Source organism: Oncorhynchus kisutch, linkage group LG3 (genome assembly GCF_002021735.2).
Source record: "Oncorhynchus kisutch isolate 150728-3 linkage group LG3, Okis_V2, whole genome shotgun sequence".
Taxonomy (NCBI): Eukaryota; Metazoa; Chordata; class Actinopteri; order Salmoniformes; family Salmonidae; genus Oncorhynchus; species Oncorhynchus kisutch.
In genome coordinates, this window is record NC_034176.2 from 13,088,580 (window position 1) to 13,115,563 (window position 26,984).

General features: G+C 44.9%; 2 protein-coding genes across 3 annotated transcripts in view; both read right to left on the reverse strand.

Annotated features, from left to right (window-relative positions):
- Positions 1 to 21,817, reverse strand: part of LOC109875719 (arrestin domain-containing protein 3-like) — a 35,127-nt gene extending 13,310 nt beyond the window's left edge. The window contains exon 1 of one of the 2 annotated variants that reach the window (XM_031817642.1): positions 21,434 to 21,817. In XM_031817642.1, the coding sequence (XP_031673502.1) occupies positions 21,434 to 21,689 (256 nt within the window). In that variant the 5' untranslated portion in view covers positions 21,690 to 21,817. The remainder of the gene's footprint in view (positions 1 to 21,433) is intronic. The other variant, XM_020468148.2, reaches the window with a different exon arrangement.
- Positions 21,818 to 23,270: 1,453 nt separating this feature from the next.
- On the reverse strand, positions 23,271 to 26,247 carry LOC109875625 (arrestin domain-containing protein 3). Its single transcript, XM_020468017.1, has 6 exons — positions 25,883 to 26,247; positions 25,558 to 25,615; positions 25,271 to 25,418; positions 24,998 to 25,094; positions 24,178 to 24,434; positions 23,271 to 24,077 (listed from the first exon to the last, which is right to left on the reverse strand). The coding sequence occupies exons 1-6, from the start codon at positions 26,130 to 26,132 to the stop codon at positions 23,628 to 23,630; spliced, it is 1,260 nt and encodes a 419-aa protein (XP_020323606.1). The 5' UTR covers positions 26,133 to 26,247; the 3' UTR covers positions 23,271 to 23,627.
- Between the last annotated feature and the right edge of the window lie 737 nt (positions 26,248 to 26,984).

A 26,984-nucleotide genomic window follows, 5' to 3' on the forward strand; every position in this document is an offset into this window, starting at 1 on the left:
GTGAAAGTGACAAACTGACATGTTTTCATTTTCATTAAAACAACTTTATATCGAAGGATTGCCTTTGATTTGACAGCCTGCACATGCACAGTTAGGCGTGAGATTTGATTTGACAGCCTGCACATGCACAGTTAGGCGTGAGATTTGATTTGACAGCCTGCACATGCACAGTTAGGCGTGAGATTTGATTTGATTTGACAGCCTTCACATGCACAGTTAGGCGTGAGATTTGATTTGATTTGACAGCCTGCACATGCACAGTTAGGCGTGAGATTTGATTTGATTTGACAGCCTTCACATGCACAGTTAGGCGTGAGATTTGATTTGACAGCCTGCACATGCACAGTTAGGCGTGAGATTTGATTTGATTTGACAGCCTGCACATGCACAGTTAGGCGTGAGATGACGTTTGACCCGTTGATGTGTTTCTGCGCATGAGCTTAGCTAGCCAATGTTGCCATGACATCGCCTACAAGAGTGATTGGGGATTTCTATTGGAGAAGCAGTTTCTGCTTATCTTCATACTGTACTGTCTTTGTTGAGATAGTCCGAGTCGATATTGAAGTAATAATAAGGAATTCCCTTCGACCACACCCAGGAATTGGGGAAAACAAACATTATTTTATATTCACCCCCATTGTAAAAGAGTCAACTTCATCGTACATTTTTTGTTATACAGAAATAAAAAAACATGCCGAAAAGCTTCTGTGTTGTTCATTGTAAATGTAACCAGTGGTGTAAATTACTAAAGTAAAAATATTTAAAGTACTACTTAAGTAGTTTTTGGGGGTATCTGTACTTTACTTTATTATTTATATTTGACAACTTTTACTTTTACTTCACTATATACTATATTAAAGACACAATGGTTTACTGAAATAAGGTCTTTATCTACGGCAAAACAGTTAGATTTTTTTAACATTGAAACGGCAATTATCGAAAGCTGTTAACTTAGATTTAATAGGATATTATAGACCTCCTCATCTGCAAAAGTAGAATCCCTGCATTCTCCGGCCGAACTGATGTGTGGTTGGGGGAAAAAAATCACATGGTCCTTATGGGTGATTTAAACTGGGACTGGTTATCTCCAAACTCCGATGCCATGAGGACTGTGCAATACTGGGCGATTTAAACTGGGACTGGTTATCTCCAAACTCCGATGCCATGAGGACTGTGCAATACTGGGCGATTTAAACTGGGACTGGTTATCTCCAAACTCCGATGCCATGAGGACTGTGCAATACTGGGCGATTTAAACTGGGACTGGTTATTTCCAATCTTTGAGGCTTTAAGAGGACTGCGCAAACACTGAATTTTACTCAAATTATAAATGTAGTCACAAGACTCAATCCAAAAGATATCTATTCTGATGTTAATAAGATAACACTTATTGATGTTATTCTAACTAGCAATCCGCATAAATACTTGGCTGTTGGTATTTTCCCTGATGATTTAAGTGATCATTGTGCAGTTGTGTCACGCCTTGGTCTTAGTGTTTTGTGTTTTCTGCCCCTCAGTCCCGAGCTGCCCCTCAGTCCCGAGCTGCCTCAGTCCCGAGCTGTCCCTCAGTCCCGAGCTGCCCCTCAGTCCCGAGCTGCCCCTCAGTCCCGAGCTGCCCCTCAGTCCCGAGATGCCCCTCAGTCACGAGCTGCTCCTTAGTTCTGTGGGGTTCTGGGTGAGGACTATTAGGCCATGGTCGGCGGCGAGGGTGGATTATCCCAGGACGCGAAGGGGAGGAACTAGGACATTATTGAAGTGGGGTTCACGTCCCGAGCCGGAGCCGCCACCAATGACAGACGCCCACCCGGACCCTCCCTATGGTTTTGAGGCGCGTCCGGGAGTCCGCACCTTGGGAGGGGGTTCTGTCACGCCTTGGTCTTAGTGTTTTGTGTTTTCGTTATATATTTTGGTCAGGCCAGGGTGTGACATGGGTTTACGTGTTGTGTTTCGTATTGGGGATTTTTAGGATTTGGGATTGCTAGGTTTAGGGGTGTGTCTAGTTGGGCTTGGCTGCCTGAGGCGGTTCTTGATCAGTCAGGTGCTTCTCGTTGCCTCTGATTGGGAACCGTATTTAGGTAGCCTGAGTTCGCTTTGTCTTTCGTGGGTGATTGTTCCTGTCTCTGTGTAGTGTTCACCAGATAGGCTGTAATAGGTTTCACGTTCCGTTTGTTGTTTTCGTATTTATTTATTTATTTAATGTATCGCCGTTTTCTTTATTAAAGATCATGATTAACCACCACGCTGCATTTCGGTCCGACTCTCTTTCGACAAACGAAGAACGCCGTTACAGAATCACCCACCACACACGGACCGAGCGGCGTGGTTACAGGCAGCGACTGCAGGAAAAGCGAAAGGAGGAATGTAGCATGGAGTATACGACGTGGGAAGAAATCGACAGGTGGGCGGCCGACCCAGAGAGAGTGCAGGAGCCCGCATGGGATTCGCTGGAGCAGTGCGAAGAAGGCTATAGGCGAATGGAGTTGGAGAAACAGACACGGCGGCACAGAGCGAAACCCGAGAGTCACCCCAAAATTTTTTTGGGGGGGGGGGGCTCAGAGGGAGAGTGGCTGAGTCAGGAGATGGACCTGAGCCAACTCTCCTTGTTTATCGTGAGGAGCCAAGGAGGAGACCAGAACCAGAGCCGGTGTTAGAGGTGAGCGAAGCAGAGACTGTGAAGGAGTTAATGGGGAAAGTGGAGTGGAGAGTTATGAGGGAGTTGCAAGCTTGGTGCTATAGATATCATATTCGTCCGACGGATCGTGTCGGGGATTTGATGGCACCTGAGTTAGCGCTCCATACTCGTCCTGAGGTGCGTGTTAGTCGGCTGGTGAAGTTGGTGCCAGCCTCACGCACCAGGCCTCCTGTGCACATCCCTAGCCTTGCACATCCTGTGCCACCTCCACACACCAGTCCTCCGGTAGCAGCTCCCCGCACCAGGCTTCCTGTGCGTGTCCTCGCTTCAGTATCACCAGTGCCCGCACCACGCATCAGGCCTACAGTGCGCCTCGCCTCTCCTGCTCTGTCGGAGTCTCCCGCCTGTTCAGCACAGCCAGAGCCTTCCTTCCCTCCTGCTCTGTCGGAGTCTCCCGCCTGTTCAGCACAGTCAGAGCTGTCAGTCTGCAAAGAGCTGCCAGTCTGCAAGGAGCTGTCAGTCTGCAAGGAGCTGCCAGTCTGCAAGGAGCTGCCAGTCTGCAAGGAGCTGCCAGTCTGCAAGGAGCTGCCAGTCTGCAAGGAGCTGCCAGTCTGCATGAAGCAGCCAGAGCTGTCAGTCTGCAAGGAGCTGTCAGTCTGCAAGGAGCTGCCAGTCTGCAAGGAGCTGCCAGTCTGTAAGGAGCTGTCAGTCAGCAAGGAGCTGTCAGCCTGCATGGAGCTGTCAGTCTGCAAGGAGCTGCCAGTCTGCAAGGAGCTGTCAGTCTGCAAGGAGCTGTCAGTCTGCAAGGAGCTGTCAGTCTGCAAGGAGCTGCCAGTCTGCAAGGAGCTGTCAGTCTGCATGAAGCAGCCAGAGATGTCAGTCTGCAAGGAGCTGTCAGTCTGCAAGGAGCTGCCAGTCTGCAAGGAGCTGCCAGTCTGCAAGGAGCTGCCAGTCTGCAAGGAGCTGTCAGCCTGCATGGAGCAGTCAGAGCTGTCAGTCTGCAAGGAGCTGCCAGTCTGCAAGGAGCTGTCAGTCTGCAAGGAGCTGTCAGCCTGCATGGAGCAGTCAGCCTGCATGGAGCAGTCAGAGCTGTCAGTCTGCAAAGAGCTGCCAGTCTGCAAGGAGCTGTCAGCCTGCATGGAGCAGTCAGAGCTGTCAGTCTGCATAGAGCAGCTAGATCCGCCAGTCAACCAGAATCTTCCAGATCTGCTAGTCAACCTGAATCTTCCAGATCCGCCAGCCAGCCAGGATCTACCGGAGCCTACTACCTACCTGAGCTTCATCTCAGTACTGGGCTTCCTCTCAGTACTGGGCTTCCTCTCAGTACTGGGCTTCCTCTCAGTACTGGGCTTCCCCTCAGTTCTGGGCTGCCTCTCAGTTCCGGGCTGCCCCTCAGTTCCGGGCTGCCCCTCAGTCCCGAGCTGCCCCTCAGTCCCGAGCTGCCCCTCAGTCCCGAGCTGCCTCAGTCCCGAGCTGTCCCTCAGTCCCGAGCTGCCCCTCAGTCCCGAGCTGCCCCTCAGTCCCGAGCTGCCCCTCAGTCCCGAGATGCCCCTCAGTCACGAGCTGCTCCTTAGTTCTGTGGGGTTCTGGGTGAGGACTATTAGGCCATGGTCGGCGGCGAGGGTGGATTATCCCAGGACGCGAAGGGGAGGAACTAGGACATTAATGAAGTGGGGTCCACGTCCCGAGCCGGAGCCGCCACCAATGACAGACGCCCACCCGGACCCTCCCTATGGTTTTGAGGCGCGTCCGGGAGTCCGCACCTTGGGGTGGGTTCGGTCACGCCTTGGTCTTAGTGTTTTGTGTTTTCGTTATATATTTTGGTCAGGCCAGGGTGTGACATGGGTTTACGTGTTGTGTTTCGTATTGGGGTTTTTTAGGATTTGGGATTGCTAGGTTTAGGGGTGTGTCTAGTTGGGCTTGGCTGCCTGAGGCGGTTCTTGATCAGTCAGGTGCTTCTCGTTGCCTCTGATTGGGAACCGTATTTAGGTAGCCTGAGTTCGCTTTGTCTTTCGTGGGTGATTGTTCCTGTCTCTGTGTAGTGTTCACCAGATAGGCTGTAATAGGTTTCACGTTCCGTTTGTTGTTTTCGTATTTATTTATTTATTTCATGTATCGCCGTTTTCTTTATTAAAGATCATGATTAACCACCACGCTGCATTTCGGTCCGACTCTCTTTCGACAAACGAAGAACGCCGTTACAAGTTGCTTGCATTAGAGACACTAAAATCCCCGAAGTGCCCCCTCAGTTCATAATCAAACTACATTTGAAGCAGTTCTGTGAGCAGGCATTCCTGCATTAACTTTATGCATGCAACTGGGATAGAATTGCGCTTATTGCAAACATCGAAGAGGCATTCTCCTATTTTCATTCCATGTTTTCTACTACAGTAGTCCTGTAAAAGTTTTGTCATACTGCAGCACACCTTGTGGGCTGCCGCAGAATTCTATGGCACGTTATGTAATTGTCAGCCATTGTTGCCATCAATGCTAGTTTGACCACCAGAGGGTATCTTTGAGAAGCATTTGACAGTCTTCAATATTGGCTGTATTAGAGAATTGATTTAAAGAAATGTAGCTTCATTAATTTGATCATTATTATGGTGTTTCTATTCCAAGAAAAATGAAACCCTCGGGGCTTCCGTTAGTACTAAGAGCAAATAATCCTAACATGTCCACAACCTAATTGCAGTCTAACCAATACCCAAACAGGGAGATTCAGTGCAAATAAAAATCTCATTGATTTATCAAGACCAGTCCCCATGCTTGTCTCAGAGCAGCGCGAAACGGTGCTGAAATAGTTGACCACACGTGGGTAGGCTATTGCTTCAAATCCTATTGCTTCTAACTTCAATAGGCTTTAAATGCCACAATGTCACAAATAATTGAACACAATTCTTAAAACTCGAATATTTTAATATTTAATCATTTCTGCCCTCCGAATTCAATTTCATTATATAAATACGCCCATGTGCACCTTGATATTGGGGGTGTGCCATGCGGACATGTGTAACGGGGAAATGGGGTGCGCCATGCGGCCATGCCTAACAGGGAAAGGGGGGATGAGCCGGTCGGGCGCAAGCCAGGCGACATGGAGATGTGGGGTCAATCCTTCATCAGATGAACCGCAACATGTCGGCTAAAGCGATTTAATTCATGAATGCATTTGAACGTTTTTAATATTGTAATAGTGAAGAGCCAAACTCTTCTCAAGAGAATTAACATTACAGTTACACCAACTGGTAGGCTAATAACACAATTATACAAAATGGTAAGAAAACTGGTGAAGAAAGTGAAAATACTTGCAGATCTCTAAATAAAAAAACTGGCAGGGCCATAACATTTCCTTGCACAGTAGTAGATGTCATTCTAAATTAATATCTAAGGGGCTTTTATACAATTATAACGCAGGGTTAATAAAAAATAACATTTTAAAAATGTATATGTTTATTAAGTAGTCTTGCTTGTCTCAGAGCAGTGCAAAAACAGTGCTGAAATATTTGACCACATGTGGGTAGCATATTGCTTGTTGGGGGTGGGGGTTCAGACAGTAGCCGGCTAATCGTTGGATAACAGTTCGGCTCTCGGAACTCATTAACACGCGTGACTGTGTGTTTCGATATTTTCTCTCTCTCTCACGCACTTGCTGTCTTGACCTCTGAATGCTCGGCTATGAAAAGCCAACTGACATTTACTCCAACACTCTAAAAATAAAAGGTTCCTGGAGTATCCTTTAGGGGTTCTTCAAATTGAAACTGTGGGGGAACCCCTATAAGTTCTTCGAAGAACCCATGAAAAAGGTTCTTCAAAGCATCCCTTATAATGGTTCCTCAAAGAACCTTTTGGGGTTCATTTTTTAAACTCCCTGTTCACCATCCCTCCATTATAAAAACATATTTGAATAATAATAATACAAATATTGACAATATTGATTTAAATAATTCATTGTTTATTTAGTGGCACCACAAATGTGAATGAATATTTACAAAACAATTTACCAAACAAAACACGTTACAAAATTGCAACGTTACAAAATTGCAACGTTACAAAATTGCAACGTTACAAAATTGCAAAACCCAGATGACGCTGGGTCAATTGTGTGCCGCCATATGGGGCTCCCAATCACGGCCGGATGTGATACAGCCTGGATTCGAACCAGGGACTGTAGTGATGCCTCTTGCTCTGAGATGTGCAAGAGGCATCACTGTAGGCTACAGATGAGAACATATGGAAAAATAAATAAATAATGAAATGTTATTTATAGAGAGCAGCCCGAGCATCATCAAGAGATATGCTGGACCCTATGTCAGAGAGGTGTTTTTGGGACCACATCGTGTCTATTGTCCTGCTAATAGCCCTTGTGAAAACATGTTTTCAAAAGGCCTCCAGGGCCGACAAAGAAATTCCTTACTTTTCCCCCCTTCCACTTGCCTCTTCCATTTATTCCCATAGTAATTTATTATGGTTTGCATGGCAAATGAGGGCATAAACTGGGTCAAGGCGCCAGTAGAGTAAGTAGACCTTTATGCAGTAAAATAAAGATTAAATAGAAATAAATAAATAAGACCTACAACACTTTTAACAGCACATTACTCAACACTAGTGAGACTCATGTCACCCATGGTAGGCCAAGGGTATATCTAAAAATATTTTTTTCAATGACATGACTCTCCACCAATAATTAAATTTAGAGGATCGTACGATTCTAAATTAATATCTAAGGGGCATTTTTCATTAGGGAAAAACTGATCTGTGAGAATATCTAAGGGGCTTTTCTGTAATTATAATGCAGGGTTAATAATAATAATAATACATTTTTTATAAGATTTACTAACCGGGACAACGCTGGGCCAATTGTGCACCGCCCTATGGGACTCCCAAACAAGGTCAGATGGGATACAACCTGGATTTGAACCAGGGATCAGTCTCTTGCACTGACATGCAGGGCCTTAGACCACTGCGCCACTCTGGAGACATGACCAATATGACCAATATACACTACCATTCAAAAGTTTGGGGTCACTTAGAAATGTCTTTGTTTTTGAAAGAAAAGCACATTTTTATCAATTAAAATAACATCAAAATGATCAGAAATACAGTGTAGACATTGTTAATGTTGTAAACAACTATTGTAGCTGGAAACAGCTGATTATTAATGGAATATCTACGTAGGCGTACAGAGGCCATTTATCAGCGACCATCACTCCTGTGTTCCAATGGCACGTTGTTTTAGCTAATCCAAGTTTATCATTTTAAAAGGCTAATTGATCATTAGAAAACCCTTTTGCAATTATGTTAGCACAGCTGAAAACTGTGGTACTGATTTAAAGAAGCAATAAAACTGTCCTTCTTTAGAAGGGTTGGGTATCTGGAGCATCAGCATTTGTGGGTCCGATTACAGGCTTAATATGGCCAGAAACAAAGTACTTTCTTCTGAAACTCGTCAGTCTATTCTTGGTCTGAGAAATGAAGGCTATTTCATGCGAGAAATTGCCAAGAAACGGAAGATCTCATACCTCAGTTTATTCTCAATTTCAATCAGGTTTGAGAGCCAAACAAAGTACAATTACTGCAGTATGTAAGGTTGTAGTTGATATTCTAGATGCTCACTTTTTATTGACTTATAGAAGGCATTCGACACCGTTGACCATGCCCTGCTGTTGTACCGACTAAAAAAGGTTGGTTTAAGTGATTGGTTCCAAAACGACCTTTCTGACAGAACACGGTGTAGCACAGGGTATGAGAGTATGACATTTGAGTTTCGAAGCCTTAAAAAAAGAGTTCCCCAGGGTTACATTTTAGGTCTGATCCTTTTTACACAGTTTATAAATTATATAGGGAAGACCGTTGACTCTGCAAATCTCCATCTGTATGCTAATGACACAATTGTTTATTCTAGCGCATCTAATATTGAGAAGGCTTTTCAGGATTTACAGTTGGCTTTTAATGTTATTCAAAGGCAGCTTTTCAAATTGAAACTTGTGCTTCATGCAAGGAAAACAAAATGTATGATTTTCTCTTCCCTGACAGTAAACAGATGGAGTCACATGCAGATTTTAACTATAAAAGGCCAGCAAATTGATAGGGTCACCTCCTATAAGTATCTTGGGATGTAGTTAGATTAAAAGCTGCATTTTAAACAGCACATTGATAACTTGACCAAGAAACTGAAGTTGACATTGGGTTTGTATTTTAGGAACAAATTTTGCTTTTCAATGTTAGTCAGAAAGGAAAAAAAAAGAGATCTGTGCTGGATTATGCTGATATTGTCTATATGCAGGCCTCAGCAAGTACCTTAAACTCTGGACACAGCGTTTCATGGTGCTTTAAGATTCATTACCAATGCTAGATCACTCACCCATCACTGTGATTGGCATTGCTATGCAATGGACCTCTCTCCACCAGGAGACTAAAGCACTGGTACGCTTTAATGTGCACAAAGCATTGATAGGACAACTCCCTTTGTATCTCTGTTCCTTACTGACCAGATCAGTCACTCAATACAGTCTTCGTTCAGTCGCTGCTGTCCTTGTCTGTTCCTAAGGCTAAAACTGAGATGGGGAAACAATATGTTTCACATAATGCCCCTTCATCCTGGAACATGCTTCAAATGATATTAAAGTTAGGGGGGTTAGTGTCCTTGCCTGTTTTTCATATTCTGATTGTATTTTGTGTGTATTTGGTATTTTTCTGTACTATGTAATGTACACGAGGCTATTTCCCAGGTTGCCCTCGGAAAATAGGTTAACATCAATGGGTCTTACCTGGTTAAATAAAAGTTAAATAAAACTTGTACTTATAAATGTACTTTTTCCTCCATACATTTTCCCCGACACCCAAAAGTACTTGTTACATTTTGAATGCTTAGCAGGACAGAAAATGGGCCAATTCACACACTTATCAAGAGAACATCCCTGGTCATCCCTACTGCCTCTGATCTGGCAGACTCACTAAATACAAATGCTTAGTTTGTAAATTATGTCTGAGTGTTGGAGTGTGCCCCTGGCTATCCGTAAAACTGGTCGAGGTAGCAGGCGGAGCACTGGTGGATCATCCCAGGTGAGTAGGCACACAACTCACCTAGAGCTCCCTGTTGCACACCTGTGGTTGTATATAGAAGTTTTCCCCACGTTCCCAGCATAATGCGCTAGTAGATTCAGGCGCAGCTGGGAACTTTATTGACCGTCCTTTGCACTTAGATTAGGGATCCCTTTTGTTCCTGTTGATGTTCCCTTCCCTGTACATGCCTTAGATAGTCGTCCTTTGGGGTCGGGTCTAATTAGGGAGGTCACAGCTCCTCTCTGTATGATAACGCAGGAGGGTCATGATGAGAGAATTAGTCTCTTCCTGATCAACTCTCCTGCGTTTCCTGTTGTGTTGGGCCTTCCCTGGTTGGCCTCTCATGACCCCACTATTTCGTGGCAACAGAGGGCTCTCAAGGGACGGTCCCGTCAGTGCTCAGGGAGGTGTGTAGGTGTTTCCTTAGGTGCAACTACGGTGGAGAGTCCAAACCAGGTCTCCACCATGCACATTCCCTCCGAATATGCCGATTTGGCACTCCCCTTCTGTAAAAAGAAAGCGACTCAATTACCACCCCATCGACGGGGGGATTGTGCGATAAATCTCCTGGTAGACGCTGCACCTCCCAGGAGTCACGTGTATCCTCTGTCACAGGAGGAGACGGCGACTATGGAAACATATGTCACCGAATCTCTGGGACAGGGATACATTCGGCCTTCCACTTCACCTGTCTCCTCAAGTTTATTTTTTGTGAAGAAGAAGGATGGAGGTTTACGCCCGTGTATTGACTATCAAGGTTTAAATCAGATCACGGTAAAATACGGTTTTCCGCTGGGGGTCTCGGTCAACCTCTCATAGCCAGTGTGACAGAGTCATTGCACGGGGCGCGTTTCTTCACAAAATTGGACCTCAGGAGCGCTTACAACCTGGTGCGTATCCGGGCGGGGGATGAGTGGAAGACGGCATTTAGCACCACTTCTGGTCACTGAGTACCTCGTCATGCCGTACAGGTTAATGAATGCTCCATCAGTCTTCCAATCCTTTATAGATGAGATTTTCAGGGACCTGCACGGGCAGGGTGTAGTGTTGTATATAGATGACATTCTAATATACACGCGCGGAGCATGTGTCCCTTGTACGCAGGGTGCTTGGTTGACTGTTGGAGCATGACCTGTACATGTCTGTTCTTCCAACAGTCCGTCTCCTTCCTAGGGTACCGCCTTTCCGTGTCAGGGGTGGAGATGGAAAATGACCACATTTCAGCCGTGCGTAATTGGCCGACTCCAACCACGGTAAAGGAGGTGCAGCCGTTCTCAGGGTTTGCCAACTATCTACCGGAGGTTTATCCGGGGTTTTAGTAAGGTAGCGGCTCCCATTACGTCCTTGCTGAAGGGGGGACCGATGCGACTGCAGTGGTCAGCTGGGGCGGACAGGGCTTTCACCTGAAGGCTCTGTTTACCTTGGCTCCCGTGCTGGCTCATCCTGATCCCTCCTTAGCGTTCATAGTGGAGGTGGACGCGTCTGAGGCTGGGATAGGGGCTGTGGTGTCTCAGCGCTCGGGTACGCCACTAAAGCTCCACCCCTGTGCTTTCTTTTCGAAGAAGCTCAGCCCGGCGGAGCGAAACTATGATGTGTGGGACCGGGAGCTGTTGGCTATTGTCAGGGCTCTGAAGGCGTGGAGACATTGGCTTGAGGGGGCTAGACACCCTTTCCTCATTTGGACTGACCACCGCAATCTGGAGTACATTCGGGCAGCGTCAAGAGCAACGTCAACTCACCATCATTACGACCAGGAATATGACTTTCCCGAAGTGGATAGTGTGTTCTGCCTTCCACACAGAACAATGGATTGGATCCCAGCCGATGACCCAAAACAACGACGTCGTAAAAGAGGCAAACAAAGCGGTCTTCTGGACAGGCTCCGGAGACGGGCACATCGCGCACCGCTCCCTAGCATACTACTCGCCAATGTCCAGTCTGTTGACAACAAGGTGGATGAAATCCGAGCAAGGGTAGCATTCCAGAGAGACATCTGAAACGTTCTTTGGAAACATGGCTCACTCGAGAGACACTAACGGAGTCGGTGCAGCCAGCTGGTTTCTTCAGGCATCGCGCCGACAGAAACAACCATCTTTCTGGTAAGAAGAGGGGCGGGGGGGTATGCCTTATGATTAACGAGACGTGGTGTGATCAAAACAACATACAGGAACTCAAGTCCTTCTGTTCACCTGACTTAGAATTCCTCACAATCAAATGTCGACCGCATTATCTACCAAGGGAATTCTCATCGATTATAAGCAGACACATCGATGGCCCTGAACAAACTTTATTTGACTATATGCAAACTGGAAACCACATATCCTGAGGCAGCACTCATTGTAGCTGGGGATTTTAACAAGGCTAATCTGAAAACAAGACTCCCTAAATTGTATCAGCATATCGATTGTGCAACCAGGGCTGGTAAAACCCTGGATCATTGCTATTCTCACTTCCGCAACGCATAAGGCCCTCCCCCGCCCTCCTTTCGGAAAAGCTGACCACGACTCCATTTTGTTGCTTCCAGCCTACAGACAGAAACTAAAACAAGAAGCTCCCACGCTCAGGTCTGTTCCACGCTCGTCCGACCAATCTGATTCCACGCTTCAAGACTGCTTCGATCACGTGGATTGGGATATGTTCCGCATGGCATCCAACAACATCATTGACGAATACGCTGATTCGGTGAGCGAGTTCATTAGAAAGTGCATTGACAATGTCGTACCCATAGCAACGATTAAAACATTCCCAAACCAGAAACCAAGGTTTGATGGCAGCATTCGCGTGAAACTGAAAGCGCGTACTTCTGCTTTTAACCAGGGCAAGGTGAACGGAAACATGACCGAATACAAACAGTGTAGCTATTCCCTCCGCAAGGCAATCAAACAAGCTAAGCGTCAGTATAGAGACAAAGTAGAGTCGCAATTCAACGGCTCAGACACAAGAGGTATGTGGCAGGGTCTACAGCCAATCACAGATTACAAAAAGAAAACCAGCCCTGTCGCGGACCAGGATGTCTTGCTCCCAGATAGACTAAATAACTTTTTTGCCCTCTTTGAGGACAATACAGTGCCACTGACACGGCACGCAACCAAAACCTGCGGACTCTCCTTCACTGCAGCCGACGTGAGTAAAACATTTAAACGTGTTAACCCTCGCAAGGCTGCAGGCCCAGACGGCATTCCCAGCCACTTCCTCAGAGCATGCGCAGACCAGCTGGCTGGTGTGTTTACGGACAAATTCAATATAGCCTTACCCCAGTCTGCTGTTCCCACATGCTTCAAGGCCACCATTGTCCCTGTTCCAAAGAAAGCTAAGGTAACTGAGCTAAACGACTACCGCCCCGTAGCACTAACTTCCGTCATCATGAAGTGCTTTGAGAGACTAGTCACGGTCCATATCACCTCCACCCTACCTGACACCCTAGACCCACTCCAATTTGCTTACCGCCCAAATAGGTCCACAGACGACGCAATCGCAACCACAGTGCACACTGCCCTAACTCATCTGGACAAGAGGAATACCTATGTGAGAATGCTGTTCATCGACTACAGCTCAGCATTCAACACCATAGTACCCTCCAAACTCGTCATCAAGCTCGAGACCCTGGTTCTCGACCCCGCCCTGTGCAACTGGGTACTGGACTTCCTGACGGGCCGCCCCCAGATGGTGAGGGTAGGTAACAACATCTCCACCCCGCTGATCCTCAACACTGGGGCCCACAAGGGTATGTTTTGAGCCCTCTCCTGTACTCCCTGTTCACCCACGGCTGCGTGGCCATGCACGCCTCCAACTCAATCATCAAGTTTCCGGACGACACTACAGTGGTAGGCTTGATTGCCAACGACGAGACGGCCTACAGGGAGGAGGTGAGGGCCCTCGGAGTGTGGTGTCAGGAAAATAACCTCACACTCAACGTCAACAAAACAAAGGAAATGATTGTGGACTTCAGGAAACAGCAGATGGAGCACCCCCCTATCCACATCGACGGGACAGTAGTGGAGAGGGTAGTGTTAAATTCCTCGGCATACACATCACGGACAAACTGAATTGGTCCACCCACACAGACAGCGTCGTGAAGAAGTCGCAGCAGCGCCTCTTCAAACTCAGGAGGCTGGAGAAATTTGGCTTGTCACCAAAAGCACTCACAAACTTCTACAGATGCACAATCGAGAGCATCCTGTCGGGCTGTATCACCGCCTGGTACGGCAACTGCTCCGCCCACAACCGTAAGGCTCTCCAGAGGGTAGTGAGGTCTGCACAAAGCATCACCGGGAGCATACTACCTGCCCTCCAGGACACCTACACCACCCGATGTCACAGGAAGGCCATAAAGATCATCAAGGACAACAACCACCCGAGCCACTGCCTGTTCACCCCGCTATCATCCAGAAGGCGAGGTCAGTACAGGTGCATCAAAGCAGGGACCGAGAGACTGAAAAACAGCTTCTATCTCAAGGCCATCAGACTGTTAAACAGCCCCAACTAACATTGAGTGGCTGCTGCCAACAAAACTCCAGCCACTTTAATAATGGAAATTGATGAAAAAATATATCACTAGCCACTTTAAACAATGCTACTTAATATAATGTTTACATACCCTATTACTCATCTCATATGTATATGTATATACTGTACTCTATATCATCTACTGCATCTTTATGTAATACATGTCCCACTAGCCACTTTAAACTATGCCACTTTGTTTACATACCCTACATTACTCATCTCATATGTATATACTGTACTCAATACCATCTACTGCATCTTGCCTATGCCGTTCTGTACCATCACTCATTCATATATCTTTATGTACATATTCTTTATCCCTTTACACTTGTGTGTATAAGGTAGTAGTTTTGGAATTGTTAGGTTAGATTACTCGTTGGTTATTACTGCATTGTCGGAACTAGATGCACAAGCATTTCGCTACACTCGCATTAACATCTGCTAACCATGTGTATGTGACAAATAACATTTGATTGATTTGACAACGACAGTGGTCACACCTATCGGTGGATTTCGTGACAGATCTTCCCCCGTCACGGGGTAACACCACGATCCTGGTCGCTGTGGATCAGTTTTCTAAGTCCTGCCGTCTCCTTCCTTTGCCCGGTCTCCCTACGGCTCTACAGACTGCGGAGGCCCTGTTCACGCACGTATTCCGGCACTAGGGGTGCCTGAGGATATAGTTTCTGATTGGGGTCCCCAATTCACGTCTAAAGTCTGGAGGGCGTTTATGGAACGCCTGGGGGTCTCGGTCAGCCTCACCTCAGGTTTTCACCCGAGAGTAATGGGCAGGTGGAGAGAGTCAACCAGGATGTGGGTTGGTTTCTGTGGTCCTATTTCCAGGACCAGACGGGAGTGGGCGGTTTTCATACCCTGGGCGGAGATGGCCCAAAACTCCCTCCGCCACTCTTCCACTAACCTATCAGCCCATGCTGGCACCGTGGCATCAGAGCCAAATCGAGGCTCTTGCGGTGGATGAATAGTTTCGGCACTTGGAGGAGACATGGGATGCTGCCCATGTGCGTCTACAACAGGCCATCAGGCGGCAGAAGGTGAGAGCGGACCGCCACCGCAGTGAGGGACCGGGTCTGGCTCTCGACCCAAAACCTACTCCTTCGCCTGACCTGCTGGAAGCTGGGTCCATGGTTTGTGGGGCCATGTAAAGTCCTGAGGAGACTGAACACGGTTTGTTATAGGTTACAACTCCCCCTGATTACTGTATTAACACCTCGTTCCATGTGTCTCTCCTCAGGCCGGTGGTGGCTGGTCCGCTCCAGCAGTCTGAGGTGCGGGAGGTTTCTCCTCCCCCTCTGGACATCGAGGGGGCCCCGGCGTATACTGTGCGAGCCATCATGGACTCAAGGCGTCGGGCGAGAGGCCTTCAGTACCTCGTGGAGTGGGAGGGGTACGGTCCGGAGGAGAGATGCTGGGTGCCGGTGGAGGACATCCTGGATCTGTCCTTACTGCAGGAATTTCACCGTCTCCATCCGGATCGACCTGCGACTTGTCCTCCGGGTCGTCCCCGAGGCCGGTGTCGGCGCGCGGCAAGGGGGAGGATGTACTGTCGCGACTTCCCGCCGAAGTTGGTCCTTCTTCATTATTTTGTGCTCTGGATATTTGTGTTTTTTCCTTGTTGGAACATTGCTTATTTTTGAGTAAATTCTCTGATTATTACTCATACCTGTGTCCTGCGCCTGACTCCGCCTTATCCATTCACCTAATCATTGACACTATATGAACCCCAAGTTTTTTATTCCTTTTTCAGAATAAGTGAAATACATGCCTGTATCATTGTTGAGGGTAAAGAGTTTGAGGGGAATGATTCCTTAAATATGGAAAGCAAGAGAGGAAAAAGTTGATCAGATGTATATATATTTTACCACACTGCATAGATTTAATTGCCAACACAATCTCTTCTATAGAGAACTGTTCTTCCAATTTAGCAGCTATCTCAGGTTCAACTGTAGAAATATCTAAGTTCTCAAAGAAGGTGTCGAATAAGGTAGCATTACCAGCGGATTCCGAAGTGTATAATTGTGAGTAAAAGTTATGAAAGAATGAATTGATCTCTAAATGATCAATACATTTGTTATCCAACTTGTAATTTATCTCAGGTATGGTTTGATTTGCGCTTCTCTGACGCAGCTATTCATAATTTTGTATCAAGATTTACTAATAAGATTTTCAGCTTGTCAAGTTGAAGATCAAATTCTGTCTGAAGTATCAAACTTTGTTTTAGTAGGCCTGCGGATGAAGTGTGTGAAATAGCCAATTCCAAATCCAAGATTTTATTTGTAAGGTCCCCAAGGTGTTGAATATTGCACTTCCTTAATCTTGCAATGTATGAAACAATTTGGCCCCTTAGATAAGCCTTCATTGATTCCCATACTGTTGTAGGAGACATTCCAGTGGGTTGATAAAGCTCAAGAAACAGCTCAATTTGAGATGACATAAAAGCAACAAAGGTTTCAATTGATAGCAGTGAGTTAAGCCTCAAGGGAGATCATTGTGCTTTGTATTTGGTATAAGTAGTTTCATAGTAAGGGAAGAAGTATCTGAAATGACTATAGCTTGGTAATCACACTCTGTGATAAGTGGCAGAAATCTATTGTCTAGGAAAGGATAGTGTATATGTGAGAAGGCCTTATGAACTGGCGAGAAGTAATAATACTCCCTAGCTGTGGGATTGCGGAAACGCCACGCATCGGATATGCCATATGTCTTAGGAAATAGCTGAATTGCGAGTACTGTCTTTGATGGAGATGATACCCTAGGAGAGCTACGATCCAGATTGGGTGACAGTAGGTGGTGATATGAATTGTGTACTATTAGGTGGTGTTGTGTATCCATATTTGGTAATTGAGAAAATACATTTGTGGAGAATTAACTGTTATCCCAATTTATTGCATAAATGTTAGCTAAGATAACAGGTGTACTATACAGTCTTCCTACTACAATAATGAAATGGCCTGCTAAGTCTGCCTCTACACTTGACATTGCGAACGATATGTTCTGACTAATTAAAATGGCATTTCCTCCAGTTTTAGAATGAAAATTGGAATGATATGACTGACTGATCCACCATCCTTTTAAACGAGAGTGGTCAAAAGTGTGGAGATGTGTCTCCTGAAGAAAGGCGATATCTACTTTAAGTTGATTTAAAGGCCCAAGAACCCTTTTATGTTTCACTGGGTGATCTAAAAGATTAACATTCCAGCAAAAGTGACCGAGCAACCAGCTGTCCCTCTAATGACATTAGGCCTAGCCATGTAAAGTCAGGTGGGAAAAGGATAAATGCCAGATGACAATAAGAACTGACCCATTGATTTTTTTCTCTCCAAAATGAGCAAATGAAAAAACGAAAGTTGAAAACAATACTCTGACATCTGGTATGAAAAAGAAAACCCACCCTGGTCACGTAATAGAACAAGGTAACCTCTAATCCTCACGCAAAGATATCCACACATGGAGTGTTTATAGTGGGGAACACTAAACCTAACAAAATCAACCGATGGTACCAGCAACGTTCACTAACGTTACCTAATAATAACCTCAACTGATGCCACTGGCAACGATATATCTAAAAAAGAGTGACCGAGTCTGCAGTGCTAGACAGATTCGTCCATTACCCTAATCGCCAAATATGTGAACAGACAGCCATTTGCCATTTGCTTGAGACTGATGAAGTAGAACTTGAGCCCGGGTCCTCAGCCACCCCCATGATCCTGATATTGGATCTTCACATATGACTTTATAAATTCATGCATTGTTCCTTAAGGCTAGCCATATCAGTTTCCAGCTTCTTAACCGTGGGTTGCAGCGTAGTCATGTCCTCCGAACATGTTGACAAGCTTTGTTCTATGTCAGAGACGGTTTTCTTTACTGTATCCAGTTCAGTGCAAACTGTTGCCGTATGCTTTGCGAGTTCATTCTTGACTGCTTGTAACTCCGACTTAATAAAATTGAAGTCCTCACTGGGCACCTCTTTGAGCTCTGACTAGAGTGTAAATGAAATGCCCGCTCTGAGGGCCACAAGCATCTCTGCCTTCAAATCCTCTGTGTCCATTTTTTCGCCGAGCCGAAGGGAGAAGCCACTGCTCCCACTTGTTGAATAAATGCAATTTCAGCAGGAGCTCTGAAAAAATGTGACCTACTCCACGGCTTGCTCACTAGCGCCACATTTTGGGGTGGTTTATACACCATACAAATGAAGTCGGAAGTTTACATACACCTTAGCCAAAAAACTGAGTTTAAATTTATTCACAATTCCTTACATTTAATCAGAGTAAAAATTCCCTATTTTAGGTCAGTTAGGATCACCACTTTATTTTAAGATTGTGAACTGTCAGAATAATAGTAGAGAGAATAATTTATTTCAGCTTTTATTTCTTTCATCACATTCCCAATGGGTCAGAAGTTTACATACACTCAATTAGTATTTGGTAGCATTCCCTTTAAATTGTTTAAATTGGGTCAAATATTTCGGGTAGCATTCCACAAGCTTCCCACAACAAGTTGGGTGAATTCTGGCCTATTCCTTCTGACAGAGCTGGTGTAACTGAGTCAGGTTTGTAGGCCTCCTTGCTGGCACACACTTTTTCAGTTCTACCCACAAAATGTTATATAGAATTAAGATCAGGATTTTGTGATGGCCACTCCAATACCTTAACTTTGTTGTCCTTAAGCCATTTTGCCACAACTTTGAAAGCATGCTTAGGGTCATTGTCCATTTGGAAGACCCATTCGCGACCAAGCTTTAACTGACTGATGTCTTGAGACGTTGATTCAATATATACACATAATTTTCCTTGCTCATGAAGCCATCTATTTTGTGAAGTGCACCAGTCCCTCCTGCAGCAAAGCACCCCCACAACATGATGCTGCCACCCCCGTGCTTCACGGTTGGGATGGTGTTCTTCGGCTTGCAAGCCTCCCCCTTTTCCTGCAAACATAACGATGGTCATTATGGCCATACAGTTCTATTTTGTTTCATCAGACCAGAGGACATTTCTCCAAAAAGTACAATCTTTGTCCCCATGTGCAGTTGCAAACCGTAGTCTGGCTTTTTTATGGCAGTTTTGGAGCAGTGGCTTCCTACTTGCTGAACGGCCTTTCAGGTTATGTCAATATAGGACTCGTTTTACTGTGGATATAGATACTTTTGTACTCGTTTCCTCCAGCATCTTCACAAGGTCCTTTGCTTTTGTTTCTGGGATTGATTTGCACTTTTCGCACCAAAGTACGTTCATCTCTAGGAGACAGAACACATCTCCTTCCTAAGTGGTATGACGGCTGCGTGGTCCTGTGGTGTTTATCCTTGCATACTATTGTTTGTACAGATGAATGTGGTACCTTCAGGCGTTTGGAATCTGCTCCCAAGGATGAACATGACTTGTGGAGGTCTACAATTCTTTTTCTGAGGTCTTGGCTGATTTCTATAGATTTTCCCATGATGTCAAGCAGAGGCACTGAGTTTGAAGGTAGGCCTTCAAATACATCCACAGGTACACCTCCAATTGACTCAATTATGTCAATTAGCCTATCAGAACCTTCTAAAGCCATGACATCCTTTTCTGGAATTTTCCAAGCTGTTTAAAGGCAGTCAACATAGTGTATGTACATTTCTGACCCACTAGAATTGTGATACAGTGAGTTATAAGTGAAATAATCTTTCTGTAAACAATTGTTGGAAAAATTACTTGTGTCATGCACAAAGTAGATGTCCTAACCGACTTGCCAAAACTATAGTTTGTTAACAAGAAATTTGTGGAGTGGTTTAAAAACTATCTTTAATGACTCCAACCTAAGTGTATGTAAACTTCCTACTTCAACTGTATATACAAAAGTATGTGGACATCTCCCTGGTGTAAAGCTCACCACCATTGAATTCTGTAGCAGTGGAAACACGTTCTCTGGAGTGATGAATCACACTTCACTACCTGGCTGTCCAATGGACTAATCTGGTTTTGGCGGATGCCAGGAGAATGCTACCTGCCCGAATACAAAGTGCCAACTGTAAAGTTTGGTGGAGGAGAAATAATGGTCTGGGGATGTTTTTCTGGGTCAGGCTAGGCCCCTTAGTTCCAGCGAAGGGATATCTTAATGCTACAACATACAATGACATTCTAGACAATCAGCTGTCCGTCCTGTCTCCCTGTAGCGCTGCCTAAGGTGTCTCACAGTATGGACATTGCAATTTATTGCTCTGGCCACATCTGCAGTCCTCATGCCTCCTTGCAGCATGCCTAAGGCACATTCACGCAGATAAGCAGGGACCCTGGGCATCTTACTTTTGGTGTTTGTCAGAGTCAGTAGAAAGGCCTCTTTAGTTTCCTAAGTTTTCATAACTGTGACCTTAATTGCCTATAGTCTGAAAGCTGTTAGTGTCTTAACGACCATTCCACAGGTGCATGTTCAATAAATGTTTATTGATCATTGAACAAGCATGGGAAACAGTATTTAAACCCTTTACAATGAAGATATGTGAAGTTATTTGGTATATATGTTTACAAATTATCTTTGAAAGACAGGGTCCTGAAAAAGGGATGTTTATTTTTTGCTGAGTTTATTTTCCTATCCTTATAGAACCACATAGATTAGGTATATGTCTGCTAATGCGTGGTGGTGAACTAGAGAACAAAACTCTGTATATGGACACATCTGCCTGGTTCTTGCTGGACCGCCTGTAGTGGGGTCAGACCAAAGTAGTCAGCATTGTCACTAGCAGGTGGGGGCATCTACAGCCAACTGCTCAGATGGCTCCAGCTAGCCGTTTTTACGCAACCTATTCAAGACCGGTCTGCACGTTTTAAAGTTTGAATGACGTTTCTAGCTTCAACTAGTTGAATTGTATGACCATTAAAATACACTGGGTTTGTAAAAATAAAAAGAGTCACACTCAATATATAAACTCCAAGTAATTGATTGGGTATTAAAGAAGGCAAAGTGGTGCAGAAACGTTAGTGATTTACCCAATATATTACTGGGAGTTTATATATAGAGTGTACGACTCCCTTTATTTAAATTTATTTTATAGCTTAGTTTATTCGCCGTTAGTCAGCACCTCTACATATAAATACTTGTATATGGTTGTGTGCCAGTTTGTTTTTTATTCAAAAAATGTATAACTGACATCACGCCTGTGCGCCGGCAGGATACACGGGGTGGGGTCATATTGGGATGGGTATGGTAGGTTATAGTAAACGATTAAAAACACAAAATCTCCCCTAGACTTACCTTTAGGAGATTCATTAATCATAAACGTCTTAAGTTTGAAATATCGATTGTGAGCAGAGTAAGTCCTAGTGTGGTCTTTCGTACGTTTCCTCCAAAGGACATTTGCGTCCCCTTTGGCTTTGATGAAAAGGCTTTCCACTTTGGTTTCCTTTATTAACTCCAAAGTGATTATTCCAGATATACAGTCGCCTTCGGAAAATGTATCATATTCATTAATAACATCGTAACTAAAGTCAAAAGTTTTTACCGAAGGCATTTTCGACTGTTTCACATGAACTTCTCTGAAGCCAAATCCGCTAGCTTTAGCCTACTCATAAATAGTGATGTCATTGCCGTGGGACTGTACACAGTCATACCGCAGACTAAAAAATACAAATAAATAAATGTACCGCAGACTATACTCTACTGCCCCTCAGTGGCAGTAAAAACAAAGGGTTTTGTCTAGAAGGGATAGGCTACAGTTTAGGTCAAAAGCGACTTTTCGTAGCAGGTTAGGATAATTAGTTGAAGGTTAGCGAAAATGCTAAATGCAACTTTTGACAAAAGCTGTATCCCATGTAGACATGACCAGTGTAAAACGACTGTACTGTTCAAATCAAATCAAATCAAATTTATTTATATAGCCCTTCGTACATCAGCTGATATCTCAAAGTGCTGTACAGAAACCCAGCCTAAAACCCCAAACAGCAAGCAATGCAGGTGTAGAAGCACGGTGGCTAGGAAAAACTCCCTAGAAAGGCCAATACCTAGGAAGAAACCTAGAGGGGAACCAGGCTATGTGGGGTGGCCAGTCCTCTTCTGGCTGTGCCGGGTGGAGATTATAACAGAACATGGCCAAGATGTTCAAATGTTCATAAATGACCAGCATGGTCGAATAATAATAAGGCAGAACAGTTGAAACTGGAGCAGCAGCACAGTCAGGTGGAAGTTGAAACTGGAGCAGCAGCATGGCCAGGTGGACTGGGGACAGCAAGGAGTCATCATGTCAGGTAGTCCTGGGGCATGGTCCTAGGGCTCAGGTCCTCCGAGAGAGAGAAAGAAAGAGAGAAGGAGAGAATTAGAGAACGCACACTTAGATTCACACAGGACACCGAATAGGACAGGAGAAGTACTCCAGATATAACAAACTGACCCCAGCCCCCCGACACATAAACTACTGCAGCATAAATACTGGAGGCTGAGACAGGAGGGGTCAGGAGACACTGTGGCCCCATCCGAGGACACCCCCGGACAGGGCCAAACAGGAAGGATATAACCCCACCCACTTTGCCAAAGCACAGCCCCCACACCACTAGAGGGATATCTTCAACCACCAACTTACCATCCTGAGACAAGGCTGAGTATAGCCCACAAAGATCTCCGCCACGGCACAACCCAAGGGGGGGGCGCCAACCCAGACAGGATGACCACAACAGTGAATCAACCCACTCAGGTGACGCACCCCCTCCAGGGACGGCTGTTACCGTTACCTTGTATAGCCTAATGTGTGAATCTGAGATTATTTGAGATTCGGCTACAGTATGTGGAAAGCACTGTCCTAGGTTAGGTGTGGAGCTAACCCAACTAAAATCCAACCAAGAGTCCAAAATCTCAAATTGCCCCCTTGGCACAAACTGCCATGAGAGTCATAAGAGTGAGGCAGCATCCCTCCCTGCAAACCATTTTGATAGACTGTTCTCCTGCAGTCCTTCATAATACCTAAACAGCAGAAGTACACACTGAGCTCACTGAGCTGTAGAACACCAGTAACAGAAAGTGTAAGGACCGTGTGCAATTATACGTAGGTGTACAAGTTAGTTGGGCTTTGATCAGCAACAGTTGAGACGGAGTCAGAAGATCAGGTGTGTGGTATTTATTGAACAGTGCAGGTAATGAAAACTAGATCTGAACAATCACCTTACTCGAATAACAATGACATTAAAGTCATACAGATGTTATATGTCTGTAGTCATCTTTTTTGCATAGCTTCTTAGATGTAGTTTTACTGATTATTGTTCTCATTTGCTGCAGACACATAATGGCTGATCTGGATTGACACATTATTATTTAAAGTCTTTGAGACAGTATAGCAATTCAGTTAAGGCTGTGGGTTACATAACAATGGCATTATAAACCTACTTCAATATTGATTATTGTAACAGGTAGGTAGTTATATAGCAGCACTAATCAAAAGGCCTCTGTCAAATATGAGTGTTTATAGGGTATTAGGGTGAGATGTTTCAGGTGCACATGGAGGGAAGAGGGAACCATACGATGGGGGTTGGTCTAGCTCTTGAGAAGAGAGGGGCGGGTGCATTGTTGGGGTGGATATTAATGTATTAAATGTAGGTGGAGGAAAAACTGGGCCAGTTGGGTATGGGTATGTTGGCTGTGGGTCAGGGGTATAACTTCCTCCCCCGGCTGCAGGTTCAGGGTACACTGGCAGAGCAGGCGGATATAGGCCTCCCCCTGGACCCGAGACAGGAGGATATGGTCCAAAGGCTGTATCACAAGGGAAGTCACTGTTGCTTGGACCACCTTTCCCGAATTCTTCAAACCCGAGGACAGGACTGCCTGGTGATAGGTCAGACCGAAAGCTGGAAGGGATAATAACCAATGGAAACTTGACTTCAGGGTCTTTGGCAAGAGGAACGTCCAAGTATACCTTTAAAACAAACAGCATGTTAGAGAGAAATATTGGGATTGTATCCCCCACAAAATGTTTTGTTGTTTAATACTAGTCAGGAATATGACCCTGGATGTACCTTTAGTATGTACTCTACTGTTATGATATTACAGTTCAGGATGGACAAGTCCTGGTCAGCAGGTATCTTCAATGTCCCTGCAACACTTTGTCGGGTTTTGGACGGGATAGGCCCCCTGACCAATTTGCAGACGGTTTCTTCTTCTATCTTTGTGCAGTCAGAAGCCATGAAAGTAATTTTCTGCTTCAGACTGAATTTGGGCTTAAGGTCACGGGAGGAGTTGTTCTCGATGTTTGCACAGATATTCACCATCTCACCTGTCGTGGGAAAATCCACCCAGATAATTAAAAGGAAAGTTCAGGATTTTACAACTTGACTACTAGTGGTTTGTCTATGGGCCTGGAAAAACTATAATCCATGGTTCGGTTTTCTCTAAACAGCCCCACTACTAACTTCAGATAACCTTAGCCTCCTCTGGCTAATTTTGTAGTGGCTGTTTAAATGAAACAAAACCATGGACTACAGTTTCTCCTGGCCCATAGACTTTCAGGGTTGGGAACCATCAAGTTGTAAAATCCTGAACTTCCCCTTTAAAGACAATCTGAGATTCCAAATGACCAACACAATAGTGCTTCAGCAGAGATGAGGTACTGAATGTTGAAGACATGAATAAATGTTGACAAAGCCTAAAGCCTTGCATGTGAAAGTTGATTGTATATTTAGGACACTTACTGGAGGTATTGTGGACTTGCTATTCTCTTATCCAGTGAGATTGTAAACTAATCTGTTGAATTGGCGTTGTTATTCAACAGAAAATATGTGCCAAAAGGCAACATGCTTTGTGTTACATAGAGGGCTCTGAAACACATTTGTACATTACCTGCCATGTAACCCATCCTTTCAACATGGACATCCATGATGACATGTCCTGAGGTAAGACAGCCCATTGACTTGTCCTTCACACCATGCTGAGGAGACTGGAACGCAGGATGAGATTACATTATGTTCTATACTAGTATGACACAAGGAAAACAAACCCGGGATCTGTACATCCAACCATCCACTTTCACACACATGTGATGAATAACACCGTCCATCCAAACATATAATATGATAAAGAACAAAAAGGACTAGATTAGTAGAGTTAACACACCATTAGTAGGACATGGTTCAAGTCAGCCTTGGAGACAAAGGTGATTTCCTTCACCAAGTCGCGTGTCTTTAGCCAACCCCTAACCAGCTTGGCTTCCAGTTTGTACACTATCTTGCCATGTGGACCCTTGAAGGATGATGGCATGCTTCTGTAATATAAAAACAGCGACACATACCTTAAGGTGCTGAATCTATGTAATCAACAGATATCATCATTTGTACATGTAGGTTGATTTAAAATAGCATATAATTTGTCTGTCTATGAATTTGACTTGCTTTCCCACTTACCCTTCAGGAATTTGGAAGCTAAATGGATAGATATGGATACCAGGGGGGAGTATGTTGCCTATAACAAAAAAATCGTCGTGGTCAACATAATATCCAATTAGTAATTTACGTTATTAATGAACCCATTACAAAAAAATATTGATCTGGCGAACATTAACCAACCGCCGCTCGACTGTAATTATTAGATTACGTAGCCTACAAATCCCGCTCACCTAACGCGACGGGCGAGCTATGCACCTGAACTATATAAATATTGGCAGAACTATAGTTGGGGTTACGGATAGGTTAGGCCTGTAGTAAACCGAGTAAAGACTATCCCTCCTACCTTGAGGATTTTCATTAATCATTAATTTCTTCAGTTTAAAATATCTGTTGTGAGCAGAGTACGTGTTGTCATCACTGTCAACAGTCCAATTGACATTAGCGTCCCCTTTGACTTTGATGAAAAGGCTTTCCACTTTGGTTTCCTTTATTAACTCCAAAGTAATTCTTCCAGATATACAGTCGCCTTCCGAAAATGTATCATGTTCATTAATTATATCGTAACTCAAGTTAAACTCTTTTATTGAAGGCATTTTCGACTGCTTTCCTAAAGTCAATTCCGCTGAGTAGAGCTACTGTAATGACAGAAATATAAAAATTGTTCCTCTGGTCCACGGTTTTCAGTAGCCTACGGTGTGTCAGACCGGACACACTGGGACTCTTTTAATGCAGACCATGGTACACCAGTGCCTCCCAGTGTACTGGCGTCTATACTGCTACCCAGTCTGTGAATTTGAGATTATCACTATTATTAATATAGTCTGGATTCTGGAGTATCTGGGACAAACACTGGCCTAGGTAGATCATGTTAGGGGCTAACCTCTTTCTCTATCAAATCAAATGTATTTATAAAACCATTCTTACATCAGCTGATATCTCAAAGTGCTGTACAGAAACCCAGCCGAAAACCCCAAACAGCAAGCAATGCAGATGTAGAAGCACGGTGACTAGGAAAAATTCCCTAGAAAGGCCAGAACCTAGGAAGAAACCTAGAGAGGAACCAGGCTATGAGGGGTGGCCAGTCCTCTTCTGGCTGTGCCTGGTGGAGATGATAACAGAACACGGCCAAGATGTTCAAATGTTCATAGATGACCAGCAGGATCAAATAAAAATACACAGAGTGGTTGTCGAGGGTGCAACAGGTCAGCACCTCAGGAGTAAATGTCAGTTGGCTTTTCATAGCCGATCAATATCTGAGTATCTCTACCGCTCCTGCTGTCTCTCTACAGAGTTGAAAACAGCAGGTTTGGGACAGGTAGCAGCAGGTCTGGGACAGGTAGCACATCTGGTGAACATGTCAGGGTTCCATAGCCGCAGGCAGAACAGTTGAAACTGGAGCAGCAGCACGGCCAGGTGGACTGGGGACAGCAAGGAGTCATCAGGCC